General features: G+C 43.7%; 1 protein-coding gene and 1 long non-coding RNA gene across 2 annotated transcripts in view; one reads left to right on the forward strand and one right to left on the reverse strand.

Moving 5' to 3' along the window:
- LOC130361136 (uncharacterized) lies at window positions 1–17,614 on the reverse strand. Its single transcript, XR_008890886.1, has 3 exons — window positions 17,533–17,614; window positions 16,030–16,118; window positions 1–2,543 (listed from the first exon to the last, which is right to left on the reverse strand). It is a non-coding gene; the product is annotated as an uncharacterized LOC130361136 (long non-coding RNA).
- Window positions 5,677–24,696, forward strand: part of LOC130361135 (amine sulfotransferase-like) — a 24,812-nt gene continuing 5,792 nt past the window's right edge. Inside the window, exons 1-6 of the mRNA XM_056563749.1 lie at window positions 5,677–5,897; window positions 5,978–6,153; window positions 11,670–11,878; window positions 16,340–16,466; window positions 20,269–20,363; window positions 22,263–22,443. Of these exons, the coding sequence (XP_056419724.1) occupies window positions 5,749–5,897; window positions 5,978–6,153; window positions 11,670–11,878; window positions 16,340–16,466; window positions 20,269–20,363; window positions 22,263–22,443 (937 nt within the window). The 5' untranslated portion in view covers window positions 5,677–5,748. The remainder of the gene's footprint in view (window positions 5,898–5,977; window positions 6,154–11,669; window positions 11,879–16,339; window positions 16,467–20,268; window positions 20,364–22,262; window positions 22,444–24,696) is intronic.

Below are 24,696 nucleotides of genomic sequence, written 5' to 3' on the forward strand. Positions count from 1 at the left end.
GAGGGAAGGGAAAAAGTGATGTGGCACAAGTGGACTGACACTGACCCTGTGTACAAGAAAGGACTGACACATAAGCCTTGTTGTCCCCTATTGGGAGTTCCAAACGCTGGAGCTGGTGCAGGGAGCTTGTGACATCATAGCTCCACCCCCCATGATGTTATGCCACTCCCCCCAATGCAAGTCTATGAGAGGGGGCGTGGCAGCCATCACGCCCCCTTTCCATAGATTTGCATTAAGGGGCGGGGCATGACAGCATGAGAGGGCGGGATATGACATCACAAGCTCCCGGCGCCGGCTCCAGCATTCGGAACAGTTTGTTCCAAATGCTGAGCAGCGGAGTACCCCTTTAAGAAAGGCTAACTTGCAAGGAGAATGCAGTGTTAACCCTTTTCGTGTCCAGCGACACTTCGTGTAATGACACGCGTTAACACTGCCTTCTGCTTGCACTTAATGATTATATAATTAATGATTAAATGTTACCTGAATTCATAGTCTCCTGTGTAACATTCTTTTTCTGATAATTGCCCCTGCAGATCCAAGCGCACACACACATACATGTCAGTTGGTGAAAAATCATCAAAACATCATTTTGTTTTTTTCGAGTGTTCAGAACATTCCGTCTAAATGTCACCGATTAAAACACGATCGGCAGTTCAGGAAAAAACATGAAAAATTTCTGAAGAAAAAAATGAAAAGTCTTTTTTTAGAGCTTCATAACACATTGGGGGAGATTCAAGAGGAAGAGTGGAGCAGTTGCCCATGACAACCAATCAGCTGTCTTATTGGTTGCTATGGGCAACTGCACGACTATTCCTCTGCACAGGGTTTGATAAACCTCCCCCTCCATTCATGATTCCAATTCTTTATTACTTAGTTGGGTAAAAAGAAAAAAAGGTTCCAAGCAACCAACGCATTTCGCACATCCCTCGTGCTTTGTCACAGATAAAACTTTAGTCGTGTACAAAACACCTTCCCCATCCCCACGGAATAACAACAGTCAGTAGGGGGTTAATGAGGGAGGTGGAGGGAGGACACGGGCCGGCAGCAGCTTCTATGTGTATACAGTATACGGCTCTATGAGCGGCCAGCGCTAAACACTCCCCCGACAGCGCTAAACACTCCCCCAACCGTGGCCTCTATCTGACAAATTTGTAGACCATCAGATGGGATGAAAAAAGACCCAAATATCTGGAACGAGGGTCCAATTAACAAACAGTAAAAAGGTAAATTATCAGGGCCCCTTAACCTATATTTACATATAAAAATTATCTATGTTCTGGACTTGACCACAGAACCTCTTTAATGTGTCATAGGAAGTGATCAGATCCCTCCTCCCAGCTACGGGACCCCTCCCTACTCTATCTCTCTATCTGTATACTGCTGCTATCTCCATGTGTTTAGGATATACAGTAGTTATACACTTCCCCTCCAGCTCTATCTGTATACTGCTGCTGCTGCTATCTCAATGGGAACAGGATATATAGTTGTTATAAACCTACCCTCCAGCTCTATCTGTATAATACTGTGGGAAAAGGAGAAAGCAGCACTCCTATGGACTGGGTGTAGGGGTGCCTACTGTTGTAAACCTTGGTATGAGGTCCAATGTAGATATATCCAAAAAGAAGCAGTGTCACTCCCGTAATTAGTGCAAAGTGATGTCTTTTATATAACTCCACTGTGAGCGACGTTTCAACAGCCTCTCGCTGCCATTATCAAGCAACAAATGGTAGTACATGGAGGGTTTTTCTGGTCACGAAGTTCCGCCCATTAATCAAACATAATTGACATGTAAACAAATAAACAAATAAAGGTGTGATGTTGCAAAGTGATCAAACAGTGAGTACAGGTGCACAACATAGGATATGAAAAATGTGGGCAATTGTAATTTATAAATATTGCATTAGAAACAATATTGCATAGTGTTGTGTGCACTGTAAAGTCTCTTTTACAAAAGTGGGCGGAGGATCCAGTCACTCACCCAACAGATGACTTCCTGTTTGCGCAGCGGGGCATCGCGCGCCTTCCCCCTACACACACAAGGCAATCCTGTGAGGTGGTCGGAAGTGACGTATGACAACAAAACCACGTGAGCAATCATGTGCAGAGTATTCATGGAGACCACTGGCATCGTTCTCCACGCATGCTCGTTGGAGTATTGGAGAGGTGAGACGCCATTTTGATTCAGGGAAAGACTCTCGGTGGTGGCACTTCAGTCTCCTGATAGTTTTTTTGTAGCACAGGGTCATGCGGAGAGTCCCGGTTATCGGAGCTGACCCGTGTACCCTTATAGGATTGTCCCTGGTCGGCCGCCATAGGTAGCCAGCCCGGGTCATCCCAGTGCTGCCCGTCACTGGAGAAGTGCCTGGCAAGGGTGCAGAGTCGATAGTCCCAGTATTCGTGAGGAGGCTGCAAGTGGTCAGGAGTACTAGTGTGATGTCAAGCTGGATGTTGATATTGTGGATGGGAAGGGCGGGTGCCACTGATCTGTCGCCGTTTCTGCCATAGGGAGCGGTGAGAATGAGTGAGAGACCACAGGCCCACTTCTGTAAGAAGAAAAAAAGAGACTATTAGTAAAGAAAATTTTTAAATAAATATAGTGGTGATGAGTAGTGATAACAGAAAATTTAAATAAATAAGAAATTAAATAAACCAATCCTACACTTTAGGAGATGTCACACTGGGATACATGACCAAGGGTTTAGCGCTCATTGCAGATATCATGGGTCACGGTGAATTCAACATTTAAACCAGCTGGTTTTAAAGAATTGAGTTCGTAGATCCACCAGAGTTCTTTCCTTTTAAGTTTGGCGGCTCCATTACCCCCGTTTCAGAGTGGGGACATGGTCGAGCAGGGGGAATTTCAGGTCGTTCTCAGTTTGTCTGTGTTCTGCGAAGTGTTCGGGGACCGGTAAGTCAAGTTTACCTTTCCTGATGGTGTATCTGTGCTGGGTTATTCTTACCTTGGCTTCCAAGGTGGTTTCCCCAACATAGAGTAGATTGCAGGGACATTGGAAGACATAAATCACGTATGGGGTGGTGGTGCATGTCAGGTAGGGTTTGATTGCATATTTTTTGCCAGTTGTGGGGTGAATAAAATGTTTACCTTTAGACATGTAAGAGCAGTTCACGCATGTTCTGCAGGGAAAGGAGCCCTGCTTGATGCTGGTGAGGTAACTTTGGCTGTATAATACTGTGGCTATCTCTATGGGATCAGTATACATGGTAATTATACAAAGCTCTCCCCCAGCTCTATCTGTATACTGCTATCTCTATGTACTCAGAAAATATAGTAGTTATACTCTGCCATTCCAGCTCTATCTATATACTGCTGCTGCTGCTATTTGTCACGGTTTGTGCTCCAGCCGCACATGCTGGCCGTGAGCGCATTGTCCTGATCTTTCCTCCAGCCGGTGGGACTGGGATTCGCATCGCGGGACGTGCCCACATACGAATCCCAGCCCGTCACTTACCTCGGTCCTCTGCTGTCTCCTCCCCTGCCTCTCAGCTCCGGAGCGCATGTCCCTGTCTCCTAGGGTGCACGCACCGGAGCTGTAAGTTTTAAAGGGCCAGTACACCCATAATTAAAGCCTACACCTGTGCCTCACTTATAAAGTCCTGCATCTCCCACACATTCCTGCCGGATCTTTATTGCCTTGTGCCATTGAAAAAGCATCCCTGAGTCTTGCCATACCCTGTTTCTGACCCCTTGTTCTGTGACCTGACCTTGCTCCTGTGCTGCCTGCCTACTGACCTCCTGTTACGTTCCTGACTACGCATATGTGCCACCTGACCTGACCTTCTGCTATCCTGACCACAAGTTGCTGTATCCCTCCTGTGCCTCGAATCTCCTCAGCTGCCTTTGTGGTCGAGTCGTGCCAGGGGTAGCGACCTGAGTGCCGGCTGCCGCAGCAAGTCCATCCCGCTTTGCGGTGGGCTCTGGTGAAAACCAGCGGCACCTTAGACTCTGCTCCCTGGTACAGCTCGCGTTATCTGTCACACAGGTCCAGCGTATCTACTACCTCCAGTGTTCCTTTCTTCCAACTGTGAATGTTACACTAGCTCTATGGTATCAGGATATGTAGTATTTATACACCTTCCCTCCAGCTCTATCTGTATATGGATGTTGCAATCTCTATCGGATCGGTATATGTAGTAGTTATAACCTCCCCTTCAGTTATAGCTGTATACTACTGCTGTTATCTGCTGTTATGAAACGCGTACAACTTTTTATGCAAAGCCAGAGAATTCATGGGGAATGTATGTTCTGAGACAGAAATCAATATGCCTGCCACATCAGCCAAAATAGGCAAGCACGAGGCATACACAATAACTTCTACATTATTTCCTAATAATAGTCTATGCTGCACTATATAAGCAATAAATAAATAAATATTCCTACAGTTTTTTTCCTTTATTATTTTTTTTACCTTAGGTCCATGGTGCGAGACATGACGTCCTCCTTTACAGATCTACAATAAAATTGTGAATATTCATACACCGGAACAATGTGCTTGACCTATCTTTGGGGCTATGTTCACACACAGTTTTTTAGGAAATTTCTGAGACATAAAATACTTGTTTAATGGCCCAAAAATAATCTAAAGATCATCAGTTTTTAATATTGATTTCAATTGTACTGAACAGTAAAGTGAGTGTTTGTGCACACATAAAAGGGTACAGTGGTCCCTCCACATACGATGGTAATTCGTTCCAAATGAACCATCGTTTGTTGAAACCATGCAATGGAAAGAATAGGAAGTTATACTCTCATGTCACCGCCGCTCCGGACCCGTCACCGCTCGTCACTGCTGCCCCGGATGTCGCCTTACATCGCTGTCGTCGCATCCCCAGGGTGTCCCCAACGCTCCGGACATCTCTGCTTCCCCGGGATCCTCGTTCTCCGTCACCGCCATCACATCACTACGCACGCCGTTCCTATTGGATGACGGGACGGCGTGCGCGGCGACGTGGTGACGACGAAGAAGAGCGCCAACGATGCAGGGGATCCCGAAAAGGACGCTCCTGAGCCCTGAGGACAGGTAAGAGATCATCACCGGAGCACACGGGGCACTGTGAACGGCTATCCGGTGGCAGCTGAAGCAGTCTACGCTGCCGGATAGCCGTTTATGCGAAGGCCCCGACATACAAAAGCATCGTATGTTGATGCTGCCTTCAACATACGTATGTCGGGGCCATCGTGGGTTGGGGGGGTCACTGTACTTCGTTGCTAGACATCTTATCCCCTATCCATAGGGGATAAGATGTCTGATCATGATGGGGTCCCGCTGCTAGGGGACTAGCAACAGAGTACCCCTTTCATTTTAAAGTCATAATTGTTACAACCTTAAAGGAGTACTGCAGCCATAGACACTTATCCCCTATCCTGCGGCTGACACACCTTATGCATGGGAGAGCTGCGGCAGAGTCGAGGCCCCGTACAGGAGATCGCATGGGGTCACAGTGTTCAGACCCCCCGCAATCACTTATCCCCTGTGCTGCGGATAGGGGATAAGTGTCTAGGGCTGTAGATCTCCTTTAACACGAAGTGACCCTCAGCTTTTATCCACATCTGACCTGATGTGATTGATGGGGGTCCAGCTGCTGAGACCCCCACTGATTGCTAAAACAATTCTCTACTCTACTTTTCTTAGAAAGCCCAAAACAAGGATTATGGACCCCATGACCGCCTCTGTGCATCTCTATGGGTTCTTTTCAGTTCAAACCTGATTATTAATTAACAGATCATCAATGAATCAGCAAATTCATACACATGGCAGAACATCAGGAAATCGTTCCAAAATTGACAAGTTTAAAGGTCACATCAGTCAGATATATATAATCTACTCCGTAAACTCTCGTTGCTTCATCCAGGTGGAGATAGTACATCGGCCTAAAAGGTAACAAAAACCTGTAACATGTTTTCATTGTTGTTCTTGTAACGTTTCCTAATAGATCTGTGCGAATGATACATTTATAGGTTTGTAGAGGCGACAATGGACAGAGACGCTGTGGAGGAAGCCCTGAACACTGCATTCTTTAAATATAAAGGCGTATACTTTGAGAATGATTATACTTCACCTGAAATCATAGATGATATAGAACATATGGAAATCAGGGAGGATGATGTGTTTCTTGTCACCTACCCGAAATCTGGTAAGTTAACAGGTTAAAGGTTTTTGCATAATATAAGAATTTTTTTTATTTGTACTTTGTAATTACTTCTTTAAAGGGGTACTCCGCCCCTGGACATATCCCCTATACAGAGGATAGGGGATAAGATGTCAGATCGCGGGGGTCCTGCCGCTGGGGACCCCCGGGATCTCGGCTGCAGCACCCACCTCAACGGCTTCCGGCAACACTGGAGGCTTTGGATCCCGACCATGCCATCACGCCCCCTTCCATGAGGGGGCAGAGCGTGACGTCACACGGGGGGAGCCTTGACGTCACAACGCTCCGGCCTCGTGATCGACAGTAATCAGACCCAGAGCGAACATGCTCCGGGGACTGATTGTAACGGGGTACGGCATGCAAGATCACCGGGGTCCCCATCAGCGGGACCCCCGCGATCAGGCATCTTATCCCCTATCCTTTGGATAGGAGATAAGATGTCTAAGCGCCGGAGTACCCCTTTAATTTTACCATAAAATATATGGTAAATATTTTTATTTAATTTTTTTGGGGGGTGGGGTGAATTGATAAAAAAAAAAAAAGTTGCTACTTTTGGGGATTTACAATGATACACAATTTGTATAGTTTTTATATTATTGTAGTACTTTATTTTTATTAGGGAAGGAATTTTAAATATATATATATATATATATATATATATATATATATATATATATATACATGCATATTTAAAAAAGGAATAATCAAAACTGATCACAGCATCTCAACCATAACGGGAGCTTAGTAAGACTCATCGGACCACCCATAGCATGACCTTGGGGGTCTGATGAGTAGTGTTGCTCACGAATATTCGCAATTCGAATATTATTCGCGAATATCGCATATTCGCGAATTCGCGAATTTCGCGAATATAGCGCTATATATTCGTAATTACGAATATTCATTTTTTTTATTTTTTCTTCACAGTACACATCAAAGTGATCACCCCTCTCTGCTTCCAGCTTGTGTGGTGTAAAGAAGGCTGTAATATTACTGTGTGAGACGAATTTTCGCATATGCTAATTTTATATATGCCAATATTCACATATGTTAATTTTCGCATACGCGAATTTTCGCATATGCGAAAATAAAACGAGAATATAACGAATATGCGAATATCCGCGAATATATGACGAATATTCGTCCATATATTCGCGAATATTCGCGAATTCGAATATGGCCTATGCCGCTCAACACTACTGATGAGCCAAGACAGCAGTCGGAGGTACCCTCCCCTGCCTCCTGCTGCTTTGCTATGATCTTCTATTATGGTCTACCTTCTGGCACACTATACATGTAGATTGCAGATAGTACCGATAAGTGCTATGCCTATGTGTAGCACTGAACAGTATTAGGCTGGGTCCACACTACGTTTTGTCCCATACGGGAGCGCATACGGCAGGAGGGAGCTAAAACCTCGCGCTCCCCTATGTGACCGTATGCGCTCCCGTATGCCATTCACTTCAATGAGCCGACCGGAGTGAAACGTTCGGTCCGGTCGGCTCATTTTTGCGCCGTATGCGCTTTTACAACTGGACCTAAAACTGTGGTCAACCACGGTTTTAGGTCCGGTTGTAAAAGCGCATACGGCGCAAAAATGAGCCGGCCGGACCGAACGTTTCACTCCGGTCGGCTCATTGAAGTGAATGGCATACGGGAGCGCATACGGTCACATACGGGAGCGCGAGCTTTTAGCTCCCCCCTGCCGTATGCGCTCCCGTATGGGAGAAAACGTAGTGTGAACCCACCCTTAGTATACAGACACCTCCCCTCTAGCTCTATCTGTATACTGCTGCTAAATGTCCTAACAAGCAGCACATCCGCCAATGAATTAGAGATATAAGGTGCACGCCATCATCGGGTTCCTGGTCAGGGAATCCAGCATCAATCCATAGGAAAGGATCGCAACACACATGGAAGTCCAAATAAAGTGCAGCGTTTATTTCATCCTCATATAACAAAGTGCGACGTTTCTGAAGCCTCTCGTCTCCTTTCTCAAGCATGCTCAAAAACATCGCACTTTGTTATATGAGGATAAACACTGCACATTATTTGGACTTCCATGTGTGCTGCGATCCTTTCCTATGGATTTATACTGCTGCTGCTGCTATCTCTATGGGATCAGGATATATAGTAGTTATACACCTCCCCTCCTGCTATATCTGTATACTGCTGCTATCTGTATGGGATCAGGATATATAGTAGTTATACACACCCCTCCAGCTCTATCTGTATACTGCTGCTATCTCTATGGGATCAGGATATATAGTAGTTATACACATCCCCTCCAGCTCTATCTGTATACTGCTGCTATCTCTATGGGATCAGGATATATAGTAGTTATAACCCCCCACTCCAGCTCTATCTGTGTACTGCTGCTGCTATCTCTATGGGATCAGGATATATAGTAGTTATACACATCCCCTCCAGCTCTATCTGTATACTGCTGTTGCTATCTCTATGGGATCAGGATATATAGTAGTTATACACATCCCCTCCAGCTCTATCTGTATACTGCTGCTATCTCTATGGGATCAGGATATATAATAGTTATAACCCCCCACTCCAGCTCTATCTGTGTACTGTTGCTGCTATCTCTATTGGATCAGGATATATAGTAGTTATACACACCCCTCCAGCTCTATCTGTATACTGCTGCTATCTCTATGGGATGAGGAGATATAGTAGTTATACATGTCCCCTCCAGCTTTATCTGTGTACTGCTGCTATCTCTATGGAATGAGGATATATATTAGTTATACACGTCCCCTCCAGCTCTATCTTTATACTGCTGCTGCTATCTCTATGGGATCAGAATATATAGTAGTTCTCCTTCTCCAGCTCTATCTGTATACTGCTTCTATCTCTAGCATTAGGATATATAGTAGTTATACATCTTTTATCAGTTTTTGCAGTCATTTAAAAAATTGTGCTATTTTACCACAGTTGTGAAAACCCCATTAAAATGTTTCACTATGCTGTAGAAAAGTGTGAAAATACAGCAAAAGTGTAACACAATAACACTGTCAAAAGACTTTAAATCTTCATGAAACACCTCATTTGTGGTTACAGGTCAAATCACTTTCTCCTTGTGACAATATCTCTAAAAAAAAAAGACACTAATGTGCACTGTCCCAACTCACATATGAGTCTAATCAGTTCACCTGGGTGACCTCCAGCACCAGCCGCCGAATTATATGACCAGGTGCAGTGATAAGACCCCACACTCTTTCTATGCAATGAAGATTCATGGGAAATGTAGGCAGCATTAAAAAATTATTTCTGTGAAGTACTGGGAAATTCTATGCCTACCACATCAGCTAAAACAGGCAAGCAAGAGGCATACACAAGAACCCCTTTACTGTTCTCTAATAATACTCTGTGCTGCACTATATAAGCAAATACATAAAAATTATGCCTAAAGATGACCCTGCCGAAGTTTCTCTTACGTGCTCTCGGCCGGCTCTTGTGATCTTCTCCTTTGGCCAGTCTTCTGACAGACTAGAGAAGTAGATCGCAGATAACACTGATCAATGCTATGCATTTACATATAACTGATCAGTATAAGCAATTAAGAGATTACAATAAATAGTTTCCTGTGGGGAATCTTAATCTTTTCAGTACTAATGAGCTTCTGAAGTTAAGGTTGTTCTTTTCTGTCTAAGTGCTCTCTGATGACACGTGCCCAGTTTAGAAGCAAATCCCCATAGCAAACCTCTTCTACTCTGTGCAGTTCCCGAGACAAGCAGAGATGTCAGCAGAGAGCACTTAGACAGAAAAGAACAACCTTAACTTCAGAAGCTCATAAGTACTGAAAGGATTAAGATTTTTTTAATAGAAGTAATTTACAAATCTGTTTAACTTTCTGGAGCCAGTTGATATATACAAAAAAGTTTTTTTTGCTGGATAACCCCTTTAAAAATTAATATTTTGATATAAGTAAATAAGCCCTTCCCCTAATAAAAAAAAATTCCCCTTTTTTCCTATTTTGCAAAAAAAAAGTAAAAATAAATAAATAAATAAATAAAAGAAGGCAATATATTTTGTATTGATGCAAGCAGAAATGTCTGCCATATTAAAATATAGAGTTACTCATCCCATACAGCTTACAGAATCAAGATAACATTTCTGTTTGTTTTACCATATAGTGCTCTGCCTAACCTCCCCCCCCCCCAAAAAAAAAAAAAGTTGAAAAGTTGGGGTTTTCCTTTAATCGAGTGTCCTGGATTCCCAGCACAGGAATCCTATTCACTTGAATGGGATTCTCTAACGTCCGTTATTGCGCTCCGTTATTCCGACAGAGATAGCGGGAGAAAAAGACTTCCCAAGCATAATTTTTTCTCCCGCTATCTCCCAATGGATCCGCTACTGACGGGCAGTAGCGGTAGTGTGAAAGGAGCGTTAGAAGGCTAGTAGGCAAAAACAAAAACGCATAAATGAAAATGTTCGGTGTCCAAAAGGCCAAAATGGGCTGTGTCCTTAAAGGGGTAGTCCAGTGGTGAAAAACTTATCCCCTATCCTAAGGATAGGGGATAAGTTTGAGATTGTGGGGGGTCCGACCGCTGGGGCCCCCTGCGATCTCTCTGTACGGGGCCCAGGCTCTCCGGCCAGATAGCGGGTGTCGACCCCCGCACGAAGCAGTGGCCGACACGCCCCCTCAATACATCTCTATGGCAGAGCCGGAGATTGCCGAAGGCAGCGCTTCGGCTCTGCCATAGAGTTGTATTGAGGGGGCGTGTCGGCCTCCACTTCGTGCGGAGGTCGACACGCCCCCTTCCCGTGGGCTGTCGGGGCTCCGTACGGGAGATCGCAGGGGGCCCCTTAGGATAGGGGATAAGTTGTTCACCACTGGGTCACCACTGGAATACTCCTTTAAGGGGGTAATGGAGAGTATGGGCTGTATCAGAATTTATAGCGTGTATTGCATAATATTGTTTGTTTTTGACAAAAAATGTGTTATCTACTTAAAGGGGCACTCCCACCCTAGACATCTCATCCTTTGGATAGGGGATAAGATGTCTGATCTCGGGGGTCCCGCCGCTGGGGACCCCCGCAGTATTGCATGCGGCACCCAACTGTTTTTGTGTGGAAGCGCTGGAGGGTCTTAGTTGCGACTCGGGGGAACAGAAGTCCGTGACGTCAGGACTCTGCCCCTGTGTGACGCCACGCCCGTCCCCTCAATGCATGTCTATGGGGGGGGGGGGCGTGATGCCCCCTCCCATAGACTTGCATTGAGGGGACGGGAGTGACGCCACATGGCGGCGGAGTCCTGACGTCACGGACTTCCGTTCCCGTAGTCGCGACTCAGACCCTCCAGCGCTTCCGTACAAAAAACAGGTGGGTGCCGCATGCAATACTGCGGGTGTCCCCAGCGGTGGGACCCCCCGAGATCAGACATCTTATCCCCTATCCTTTGGATAGGGGATAAGATGTCTAGGGTGGGAGTACCCCTTTAATAACAATAAATACTTAAAGTAATAGAACTGTAAAATCTTTTCCAGGCACAATTTGGACTCAGCAAATTCTAAGCCTCATATTTCATGAAGGTCATCGAAACGGAACAGAACAGATTGAGAATATAGATCGAGTCCCCTGGATCGAGTACAAATATAAAGACTTTGACATCAAAAGCCGTCCATCTCCTCGTCTCTTCTCGACTCACCTGCCTTATTATCTGATGCCGAGAGATCTGAGGTTCAGGACGGGAAAAGTAAATTACATAAGTATTGTCTTACAGAGTTTCTTGTATTATTGGAAGATTTTATAACGTATGCATGGCTTTTTGTATCACAGAGTACAACTTTGGTCTTTAGATATATTTCTACTTTTTAACATTGAAGAGAATCTGTCGTCATACTAATGATGTGAGCTGCAGATACCAACAGCGAGGTGACAGGACAACAATAACAAAAATAGTTTTGTTATAACTGGTGGGTTTACCTCCACATATGGAGTTTTTTTTTTCTTGTTTAACAAGGGTCAAAAGGAAAAAATGCCCACAAAGTTTATAACTAAATTTTTCCAGAGTATGGAAATACCCCATATGTGGACATGAAGTGCTCTGCGGGTGCATAGCAGGGTTCAGAATAGAGAGAGCGACATTTGGCTTTTGTAGAGAGAATTTGTCTCTACAATCCAGAAGTTATAAAGATTTGTAAATTACTTCTATTTAAAAATCTTAATCCTTTCAGTACTTATCAGCTGCTGCATGCTGCACAGGAAGTTCTTTTCTTTTTGAATTTATTTTCTGTCTGACCACAGTGCTCTCTGCTGACACCTCTGTCCATGTCAGGAACTGTCCAGAGCAGGAGAGGTTTGCTATGGGGATTTGCTCCTACTCTGAACAGTTCCTTTTGTGTATTTATAACAGTATATATTGATTAAAAGGGGAACTACCGTGCTGACAACTTATCACCTATCTAAAGGATAGGGGATAAGTTGCCTGATCGCACGGGGTCCTGCTGCTGGGGACCCCCGCTATCTCGCACGCAGCACCTCGCTCTCATCATGCTCCAGAGCGAACATCCGCTCCGGGTCTGATGACGGGGCTGGTGATCGTGACGTCACAGCTCTGCCCCCGTGTGACGTCATGCTCCACCCCTCAATGTAAGACTATGGCAGGGGGCGATACAGCTGTCTCGCCCCCTGCTATAGACTTACATTGAGGGGGCGGATCGTGATGTCACATGGGGGCGGAGCTGTGACATCACGATACTCTGGCCTCGTGATCGGCAGTAATCAGACATGGAGCGATGTGGATGCAGCGTGCGAGATCGCGGTGGTTCCCAGCGGTGGGACCCCGCGTGATCAGGCAACTTATCCCCTATCCTTTAGATAGGGGATAAGTTGTCAGCACGGTAGTACCCCTTTAATTAGCTGTATGGCCAGAAGAAGGTCAAGTTCCATAAAATATGTAAAATATATTTACAATATATAGTTTTATGGAATTTGACCTTATACAGCTAATTAATCAGTATATACTGTTATTTATATATATACACATTTTTTATAGTACATTAATACACATGTGTATACAGAATATGCTTTTCAGAAAAGTTTATTTTAGTTGTTTGGAATATAAATGTGTTTTGACCTCCGGTCTGTGAGTCATTATGACCTCAGGGTCAGCGGCATTTCCGTCCTCTCAACTGGTATATTTATGTATTCACTGTTCTTTGAAATGTAATGACCTAAGGAAGAGAAGTGGAACGCTTCTTGAAATGTGTTATCAATAATTTTACTTTATTCATTAAACAAAGACCGTTTTTATTTTACCTTTTGTCCGTGATTGATCACTACCGGGTTCAGTAGAGCGCCATTTGCAAGTCCAGCTCCCTTATAGGAACCTATAACTGCATTACTGTTTCTCTGAGTTCCTTTGGATCATCGGTTGGGATGTAGGCTGTTACCGAGGACATCATGGTATATGTGACTTATCAAACAGACAAAAGACAGACCCGGCACAGCCGGTCACCAACAAAGCAGCAAGATTTATGGCTCTCACAGACCTGTAACTTCTTCTTTAAGAGTCTCTTCTGTCCTCCACTTGTTGCCTGTATTAATGGCACCTATTTGAACTTGTTATCAGTATAAAAGACACCTGTCCACAGCCTCAAACAGTCACACTCCAAACTGCACTAGGGCCAAGACCAAAGAGCTGTCCAAGGACACCAGAAACCAAATTGTAGACCTGCACCAGGCTGGGAAGACTGAATCTGCAATAGGCAAGCAGCTTAGTGTGAAGAAATCAACTGTGGAAGCAATCATAAGAAAACAGAAGACATACAAGACACTGATAATCTCCCTCGATCTGGGGCTCCACGCAAGATCTCAACCTGTGGTGTCAAAATTATCACAAGAACAGTGAGCAAAAATCCCAGAACCACATAGGGGGACCAAGTTAATGACCTTGAGAGAGCTGGGACCAAAGTGATAAAGGCTACCATCAGTAACACACTACACCACCAGGGACTCAAATCATGCAGTGCCGGATATGTCCCCTGATTAAGCCATTACATGTCCGGGCCCGTCTGAAGTTTGCTAGAGAGCATTTGGATGATCCAGAAGAGGATTGGGAGAATGTCATATGTCAGATAAAACCAAAGTAGAACTTTTTGGTAAAAACTCAACTTGTCATGTTTGGAGGAAAAAGAATGCCGAGTTGCATCCAAAGAACACCATTCCTACTGTGAAGCATGGGGGTGGAAACATCATGCTTTGGGGCATTTTTTCTGCAAAGGGACCAGGACAACTGATCCGTGTAAAGAAAATAATGAATGGGGCCATGTGTCGTGAGTACATCAGTAAGGGCATTGAAGATGAAATGTGGCTGGGTCTTTCAGCATGACAATGATCCCAAACACACCGCCCAGGAAATGAAAGAGTGGCTTCATAAGAAGCATTTCAAGGTCCTAGAGTGGCCTAGCCAGTCTCCAGATCTCAACCCCATAGAAAACCTTTGGAGGGAGTTGAAAGTCCGTGTTGCCCAGCGACAGCCTCAAAACATCACTGCTCTAGAGGAGGTTTGCATGGAGGAATGGGCCAAAATACCAGCAACAGTGTGTGAAAACCTTGTGAAGACTTACAGAAAACATTTTACCTCTGTTATTGCCAATAAAGGGGATATAACCAAGTATTGAGATGAACTTTTGTTATTGAACAAATACCTTTTTTCCACCATAATTTGCAAATAAATTCTTTAAAAATCAGACAATGTGATTTTATCGATTTTTTTTTCTCTCATTATATCTCTCATAGTGGCTGACTAAATACTTTTTTTGCCCCACTGTAGTTGTTGCAGTAAAGTCGGTCTAATAGGATAGTCTGTATAGGCAGGACTCTTGGTGCTCAAAACATCCAAAATATGCAAGAAACATCATAGCAAAGCTTCAATGTAAGGAAGATATGAAGATGGGGCACTCACCAGGTCAGTAGATATTGAACAAAATTCTATTTTATTGCATACAAATGTGCATGCATTTGCAGTAATACAACAGGGAGACAGACGGGAAGTGGTCGGAGGCCGGAAGAAGCACTTGCATGGAAAATGGTCGGATGCCGGGAGAAGCAACTGCAGAGGTGGAAAATAGTCGGAGGCAAAAAAAAACACCTGCATAGGTGGGAAATGGTTGGAGGCCGGGAGAAGCAACTGCATAGTTGATAAATGGGCGTAGGCCAGAATAAGTCCCTGCATAGATGGGAAGCGGTCGGAGGCCGGGAGAAGCATCTGCATAGGTGGTATACGGTTGGAGGCCGGGAGAAGCATTTGCATAGGTGGAAAATGGTCAGAGGCTGGGAGAAGCACCTGCATAGGTGGGAAGCGGTCGGAGGCCAGAAGAAGCACCTTCATAGGTGGAAAATGGTCGGAGGCCAAAAGAAGCACCTGCATAGGTGGAAAATGGTTGGAGGCCGGGAGAAGCACCTGCATAGGTGGGAAGAGGTCGGAGGCCGGGAGAAGCACCTGCATAGGTGGGAAATGGTAAGAGGCAAGAAGAAGCACCTGCATGGGTGGAAAATGGTTGGAGGCAAGAAGAAGCACCTGCATAGGTGGGAAGTGGTTGTTGCCTTTCCACGCTTCCCATCTGTCTTTAGTCTCCCTGCTGTATTGCTGTAACTACACGCACGTTTTTATGCATTAAAGAAGAATTTTGTAAGACATCTACTGACCTGGTGAGTGCCCCATCTTGTCGTGCTAATAAGCCCCAAATATGAATCACTATAAATGAGTTATTAACCCCCGACAATCTTAATATCTTCCTTACACTGAAGCTTTGATATGTGACATATGCTGTAACAGGTGTTGGACTCTTTGTTCAACACCATCAGGGATCACCAAAAATTTGTTTATTAAATTGCCATTACCTGATGTTGTACATACGGCACTGAGGAGCACTCCTCTTTGTTCCTCTTTGTTCCTTTTTTTCTTATTTTTCTTTCTTTACTTCTCATTACTATTAGAAGGTGAAAACAAAACCACAATAATGCAAAGTGACTGTGTCCTCAAGGCCAATACAAGCTGAATACTTAAGGGGTTAAATTCATTATTTACTGATAAAGAAATTATCACATTATTTATGACTAAATATTTATTATCCAATTAAAAAGTATTAGCATTAAATCAAGACTGTATCGGAATAAAATGTAATTTTTCCATATTTTTTTTTTTTTTTAGGTTTTATACGTGTGCCGAAACCCCAAGGATGTCCTGGTGTCCTTTTACCACTTCATCAGGATGTTACCATACCTAAAATGTTCAATAGACTGGGAAACATTCCTAGAGCTCTTCATATCGGGGAGAGGTAATATAATAGGCCTACAATTATTTTTTATCTGATTGTTATAAATTATTTGCACTTTCTTCCAGTTTTTAACAAATGTAGCCAAAGATAAAATTACCCATCATATACGTACAATGACCTGGTATTGATTTTATTGTTTGACCTGTTGTATAATGGATAATATTGGCACCTGAGGGGGCACTTTTAATTTGTACTGGGGTTTATTGGGGTCCCACCATGGTATCTGTTGATATAATTGGAATCACAGTGCTCCCCTTAAAGAGAACCTCTCATGATCTTGTTACATTTTATAATCCTCCCAGGTCACTTCCCCCATCATGATAAACCGCCCCCGGCCTTTATTTTTATTGTTTTTTTTTTTTTGTTTTCTACCTTGATATTGCTCTGTATTTTCTGCTCAGTCTCAGCAGGTGTGACATCATCTGAAGCCATACAGTGGAGAACTTCCTCCCTCACTCTGCTACACACAGCCCAGAGCAGTTCAGTGTGAGATGAGCTATGATTGGCTAAGGCTGCACACGCCCCTCAGCACTGCAGACTGAATTTCCTGATTTTGGCTGTAAGGCCAACAGGAGTCCAAAGTCTGTGAAAAAGATGGGGGAAATGTGCTCTGGACAAGTAGGGAGACACCTAGTGGCAGCTTTTTTTAACCCCTTAACGAAATGTGCTCTGGACAAGTAGGGAGACACCTAGTGGCAGCTTTTTTTAACCCCTTAACGAAATGTACTCTGGACAAGTAGGGAGACACCTAGTGGTAGCTTTTTTTAACCCCTTATGTCCGTGGCCGGCTCCTGATCTGTGAAGCGCTCTCAGAAGCTGAGCGCGCTTCGTATCTGCGGGGTCCTGGTTGCTATCAGCAATCAGCAACCGGGACCCGTGGCTAATACCGGACATCGCTGATCGGGCTGGTGTCCGGTATTAACCCTTTAGACGCTGCAATTAAAGTTGATTGCGGCAACTAAAACTGGAGAGTATGCTGCCAATTAACTCATCAGGGCTGTTCGGGACCACCATGGTGAAATCGCGGCATCCCGAACAGCTGTTAGGACAGCAGGAGGCTCCTTACCTGGCTTAACGCTGGCCGATCAGCGTTTCATTGCTCCAAGCCTGATATCAAGGTGCCTGGGCTGTAGAGAGCCCGTAGAGCAGCGTGCACACTCACTTGTAAGTTGAAGAACTATGATGATGTCATAGCAGGTCCTTCAACATACAGTGTGGAAGGTGGGGAGACCTGAGTATGTGATGGGCATAGGAACAGTATATAGGGGTATATATATATTTTATGTTTACGCCATTCAACGTGGGAATCATAAACATAATATTTTTTATTTATTATTAGTATCATTATTGTTTCGAAAATGGGGGAAAAGGGGGTGATTGCAATTTTTATTAGGGGAGGGACCTATAATTATAAAAACGTTTTATTTTATTTGTTGCCTTAGACTGACCAATGACTCTGCGATCTACTTCTATGGTCTGGCATAAGGCAGACCACAATAGAGAATCCCGGAGCAGCACTGGAGGCAGGTAAGGAGACCTCCAGACACCATTGTGACTTATCGGACCCCTGTGTTTGTGCCGTGGGTGGTCAGATAAGTCTTTGTATGCCCCCTAGTACTTCAGATGCCTTGGTCAGTATTGATCACGGCCTCTGAAGGGTTAATAAAGCGCTAATATGTCTCCTTACTGACAGATCCCTGGCTGCAATACTGTTTTCGCTTCATAGTCTGAACGGGACTCGGGATGTACATGAACCCCCTTTAAATGTTGCGCCCAGGGCCTGGAAAAGAGATTTAAAGGGGTATTCCGGTCTCAGACATCTTATTCCCTGACCAAAGGAAAGTGGATAAGATGTCTGATCGCACAGGGGGGGGGGGGGAGCTGGCATTCATACATCGGACCACCCACAGCACGATCGCAGTGATCTCAAAAGTGAATATTGTTGCCATAGCGCTCCTCACCTGTCCCATGCCTCTCCAGGGATCTTCTTGTACAGTCCAGACATTACAAGTAGATTGCAGATATCACTGTCTGATCAGTCATATGCCAATGCAGGTCCAAGTTACTATTCTCAAGTAATGTCATGTAACAGGGTTGATGTTCCTGGAGGGATCCGCCAAATGGAAAAGGATTTAGGCAAACTAGAAGAATGGTCAGAACTCTGGCAACTGAAATTTAATGTGGATGAGTGCAAGATAATGCACCTGGGGCATAAAAACCCTCGGGCAGAATGTAGAATATTTAACACAGTCCACAGTATCTGAGGAAAGTCATTTAGGAGTAATTATTTCAGAAGACATAAAGGTAGGAAGACAATGTAATAGAGCAGCAGGAAACACTAGCAGAATTCTTGGATGTATAAGCAGTAGAAAGAGGGAAGTGCTCATGGATGTATAGGGAGAGGTATTAGTAGTAGAAAGAAAGAAGTTCTCATGGATGTATAGGGAGAGGTATGAGTAGTAGAGGAAAGTGCTCATGGGTGTATATGAAGAGGTATAAGCAGTAGAAAGAAAGAAGTGTTCATGGGTGTATATGGAGAGGTATAAGCAGTAGAAAGAGAGAAGTGCTCATGGATGCTATAGGGAGATGTATAAGCAGTAGAAAGAGAGAAGTGCTCCTGCCGCTGTACAGAACACTGGTGAGACCTCACTTGGAGTATTGTGTGCAGTACTTGAGGCCGTATCTCCAGAAGGATATAGATACTCTAGAGAGAGTTCAGAGAAGATACAAAACTAGTACATGGATTGCAGGATAAAACTTATCAGGAAAGGTTAAAGGACCTTAACATGTATAAAAGAAAGAAGAGACAGAGGGGATATGATAGAGACTTTTATATACATAAAGGGAACCAACACGGTAAAGGAGGAGAAGATATATAAGAGAAGAAAAACTACCACAAGAGGACATAGTTATAAATTGGAGGGGCAAAGGTTTCTGCAGTAACATCAGGAAGTATTACTTTACTGAGAGAGTAGTGGATGCATGAAATAGCCTTCCTGCAGAAGTGGTCGCTGCAAATACAGTGAAGGAGTTTAAACATGCATGGGATAGGCATAAGGCTATCCTTCATATAAGATAGGACCAGGGACTATTCATAGTATTCAGATTATTGGGCAGATTAGATGGGCCAAATGGTTCTTATCTGCTGACACATTCCATGTTTCTATGTATGTCATAAGGAAGCGATAACCCACTGTTTGCTACTTCTGCCCCCAAGTAGGGTCGACAACACTGGGTGTTGTCCTAGACTCTAGTCTTAAAAGTGTACTCCCCCCTAGACATCTTATCCCCTATCCAAGGATAGGGGATAAGATGTCTGATCACCTGTTTTCCCTGTTTATCACCCTCACTGTCTGAGGTGGGACACCCCTGCGGCCAGCGATTGGCTGAGCTACAATGTGACATCTTGACCCCCTGCACTAGGAAGTAGAAAGCAGTAGAGACCAGATGCAGGGATACCAGAGGCTTAGGGAGAGCAAGAGAGGTGAGTACAGTTTTTTTTTTATATGTTTAAAGGAGTTCTTCACTTTATAAAAACCAATGGGACACTCCATGATATCCAGTACGTGGGCTCAACACTCACCTTTTTATGCAAAGTCACTTCTTCACAGCGTGCTCCACCCCTCAACCTCACAGGCCGGCACTTCTGGTCAGTGCCAGTGCGTCTCCTATGATGGGGGTGGAGCACGATGGTGAGAAGCGATGGATGCTTCATGAGAAAGAGGTAAGAGTCGGCCTCATACAGAAGATCCCGGTGGATATGGGAAAATTGTATAAAGATAACTCTCCTCCTATTCTACAGTCACAGGTGGCTCATGGTTCGACCATGTGAGGGGCTGGTACACGCACAAAGAGGATTTCAACATACTGATTGTGACCTATGAGGAGATGAAGAAGGTAATTGTGGTTTATTGGATGATGGGTGCATGATATAGTAGAAGTTGGTAACTATGGCATTTGGTTTTAATTTTCGTTAACGTAAAGCTGTGTTCACACATGATATTTTATTGGTGGTTCCGCAGTACTGCCGTGTTTATACCACTTTTTTCCAAAATGGCTGTAAAATTATTTAATTTTAGAATGTTTTTATAAAATATTTGTAAAAAGGCGTTGTGATACTGCTAGTAAAATGCCCCATGTGAACACAGCCCAAAGATTTTACAACTAAAGACATTTCACAGGCTTCTTGAAAAATGAAAGAACCTGATTGGTTGCTATGGGCAATTGCACCACTCTTCCTCTGCACAGGTTTTGATAAATCTCCCCATACAGCCTGTCAACATTTGTGGGTTAAGGGCTCACCGCTGCTGCCCCTACTGGGGACTCAGGACACTTGTCCCTGAACCCTAGACAGACAGTGCTGCCTTCTGCTTTATGTGCGGTACACGCACATACAACAGAAGGTGTCCCCTCTGTGTGAGCCACTTCTGCAGCCTACACAGAGAGGAGACATGACCTCTGCCCCCACGCAGCCCGCAGTGCGGGTGCTGGTGACATCACTCATCAGTGCCTGCACTGTGGAGGAAAGAAGACACGGGCCCCTGCTGCACTCCGGAGAAGATCGCTGTGTGGGACATAAGGTGCACATTTTTTTTCAACCTGGGAATAGGTGGGGGGAGGGGTAAAACTCTGTTGCCTACACCAACTGAGGGGGGGAACTCTGCTGCTAGCACCTACTGTGGGGGAACTCTGCTGCCTACACCTACTTTACTCTGCAGCCTACACCTACTGTGGGGGAATTCTGCTGCCTACACCTACTGTGAGGGAACTCTGCTGCCTACAGCTAATGTGGGGGAACTCTGCTGCCTAAACCTACTGTGGGGAAACTCTGCTGCCTACATCTACTGTGGGGGAACTCTGCTGCCTACACCCACTGTGGGCAAACTCTGCTGCCTTCACCTAATTGGTGGGGGAGGGGGGGGGGAAATAGACCCCTGGGCCCCGCCTCTTAAACTATTTAAGACATTTTTATGGAGAAAACTCACCTTACAATATTAACAAAGGTATACCAGGATTAGACTTGTTAAAGGGGTACTCCGGTGCTCCAGCGTTCAGAACATTTTGTTCAGAACACTCGGAGACTGAGGCCATTATCGTGATGTCACGGCCACGTACTTAGTGATGGTATGCCACGCTGCCTCCAGTCATATCTATGGGAGGGGGCGTGGCATTACATCACAAAGGGTGTGGCCGTGACATCACAACCACTGCCACAGAAACCAGGCATTCGTTTGGAACGTCGGGTGCTGCGGGAGATCGCGGGGGCCCCAGCAGCGGTACCCCCTCGATCAAACATTTTATCTTCTATCCTTTGGATAGGGGATAAGTGGTCTAGAAGCAGAGTACCTCTTTAAGCTGTGCACTGTGTCTGCAGCTTAACAAGTCCTACGTGATAAATGCACGTACAGGGCTCTTTACACTAAACAAGTAGGGGTTGGGAGGTAAGGTCGAACGAGGAGAAGTGTCAGGCTGCGGCACATCAGCAGCATGACCCCGCCTCCTTGACTCTTGGCTGAAAAATAAAATTGCAATTTTTTATGTTTGGCAACCACCATCAGATTCAGGAAGGTACAGTTTGCTTTTATACCATAAGACCTTATGCAACTGTGTCTGCCGCTCAGCCAAAGGCTGTCCAGGCATGCTGAGAATTATAGTTTTGCAACAGCTGGAGGCACCATGGTTGAGAAACACTGATCTAGGTCATATCTAAGCAATGAGCTTTTCTAAGCTTAGAGCACTTTGAGGACAATTGTAAACCCCATTCCCTATTCCCTTATTGCTTCGTTCCTATTTCAGGACCTTCGATTTGCTGTGAAGAAAATATGTAAATTTGTGGGCGTGAACCTTGATGAGAAAGAGATAGACACCGTGGTGGAAAGAGCAACGTTTAAGAACATGAAATGTGATCCTTGCGCTAATTATGAATCTATTCCCATTGAGTATTTAGACAAAACTAAAGGAAATTTTTTACGAAAAGGTAAAGTACAATTAAAGTGGTAGATGATGAAAGAATAGCTGTGTATATATATATATATATATATATATATATACACATATATATATATATATATATATATATATATATATATATATATGCGCTCAACTGCCTTTCCTTGCTGGGCTGAGCTGTACTCATGGCTGTCAGCTGCAGACACAGCTCAGCTCCAACATGGCAATGTTTAAAAGTTTGTTTGCAGACCCCCTGAACTTCGGACCAAAACCGGGATACGGGTGCTCGGCCCACCCAACTCTAATACATACAGATATATATATATATATATATATATATATATATATATATATATATATATATATATATATATGGTGGACTCACTCATGGGAGATACTGTGTGAAGGTTTTTCAAAAAGTAATAAAATAATGCAGTGTGCTTAAAATTGTCAGATTCTGACCCCTATAACTTTTTATTTTATTTTCCGTATACAAGACTTTATGAAGACTCATTTTTTGCTCTTTAAAGGGGTATTTCAGAAAAAAAATATTTTCTTATATCAACTGGCTCCAGAAAGTTAAACAGATTTGTAAATTAGACAAAAAGGATTTTTGAGGCTCAAGGTCTTTAGATAAGGAACACACTTGTTGGTCTAAGATATATGAAATATTTGTTAATTAGTTTCTATCAACTGATAGTCCGGGATCACAGGGCCCTTGTAAATCCACGGAATCAGAAGATTTATAAAAGATATAAAATCATAAAATTCATATATAAATATAAATAAAAAATATATATATTTAAAGATGTATGAGAACACTGGGAAAAATAGCAGCTAATTCAAATCGGCACTCTGGATAATATTTGTATGTAGATAATGTCCATAAAAGTGCCAGTGCAGTCCTGAAAATATATATCACAGTCTTTCACACTTATAAATGTCCTTTTATTTCAGTAGAATGGCAGTTGAATAATATTCAGGTGTCCGTGGCCTCAGACTTAGATGTCGCTCTGTGTGTTATACAGAGTAATCCTACAGACTTAGATGTCGCTCTGTGTGTTATACAGAGTAATCCTAGGATACTGTATTCCACAGCGCAGGTAATTCAAATGTCTGCAGTAAATTCAAACTATGCGCATAGTGTTAAGAAAGGTTTAGCTCACCGGTCCTGATGCGATTCTCGGGAGGTATCTTTACCGTTCCTTGCTTGTCCTCAGCGATGTCAGGCAGCCGTCTGTCCCTGCTCTCTGGCCTGAGAGCGCACCGCTGGAGTCTCTGCCGACTCCTCTTTGCGCGGTGTCAGCAGATGGTGGGCGATGGATACAGGGGCTGCAGCGCTTGCAAGGCAGGTACTTCAGGTGGCGTCCTCGTGTAGAGAGCGCGCGCTCCCAGTCTCTGACCGCGCGTTCAGAAATGTCCGTGTGATAGCCGGTAATTGCTGTGGGCTGCAAATGATAATAGTGGTCTCATATGTCTCTTAGGGGGGGGGGGGGGGGGGGGTCGCCGGACGCGTTTCAGCACCCACTAGGTGCTTTCTTCAGCGGCTTAAATATATAGGTCCTGGGGGTCTCAGAGTGTATCTTATATAGGGTTGAGCTCCACCCTCTGTTCTGATGTCATGCCAGAGTTGTAAACATTATAGTATCTCACATCTTTAGGAATGACTATGTGTTCGGTAAGTCAGATTAAAGGGGAACACTTACTCTATATGAATTAGACATAGCAAATGAACAAAAATACAAACAAGGTTAAATAAAATAAAGAAATATGAACAAAAGAGCACTTATTCAGCACTCAAAAATCTATACATATAGAAATGGAAATATATGTAGAAAATAAAGAATAAAATATATAAATAGGTAGTGTGATGAGAAGAATAGTAAATGGGATATATCACATCAGTACCCAAAATATCAAAATGCATATGTATAATTAAATAAATATATGTGCGTAAATATGGGAGGATATTATAGATACTGAAATTGTTCATACTGATGGTCAACTGATAAAAAACAATAAAAATTAATAACTGAATAGTTTTAGTACTTCAGACTATTCTGAACTAATATTTTAATTTTAATATTAATAAACCTATAGAGATAAAAATTAAATATTAATGTAAATAAATAATATAAAATAGTGCACTAGATGGAACATGAATAAAATATGAATAAAATATGTATAAAATATGTGTGTCCAAAATGTGGACACACATGAATATTATTCAACTGCCATTCTACTGTCATAAAAGGACATTTATAAGTGTGAAAGACTGTGA

The sequence above is a fragment of the Hyla sarda genome, chromosome 3 (genome assembly GCF_029499605.1).
Source record: "Hyla sarda isolate aHylSar1 chromosome 3, aHylSar1.hap1, whole genome shotgun sequence".
In the NCBI taxonomy this organism is placed as follows: Eukaryota; Metazoa; Chordata; class Amphibia; order Anura; family Hylidae; genus Hyla; species Hyla sarda.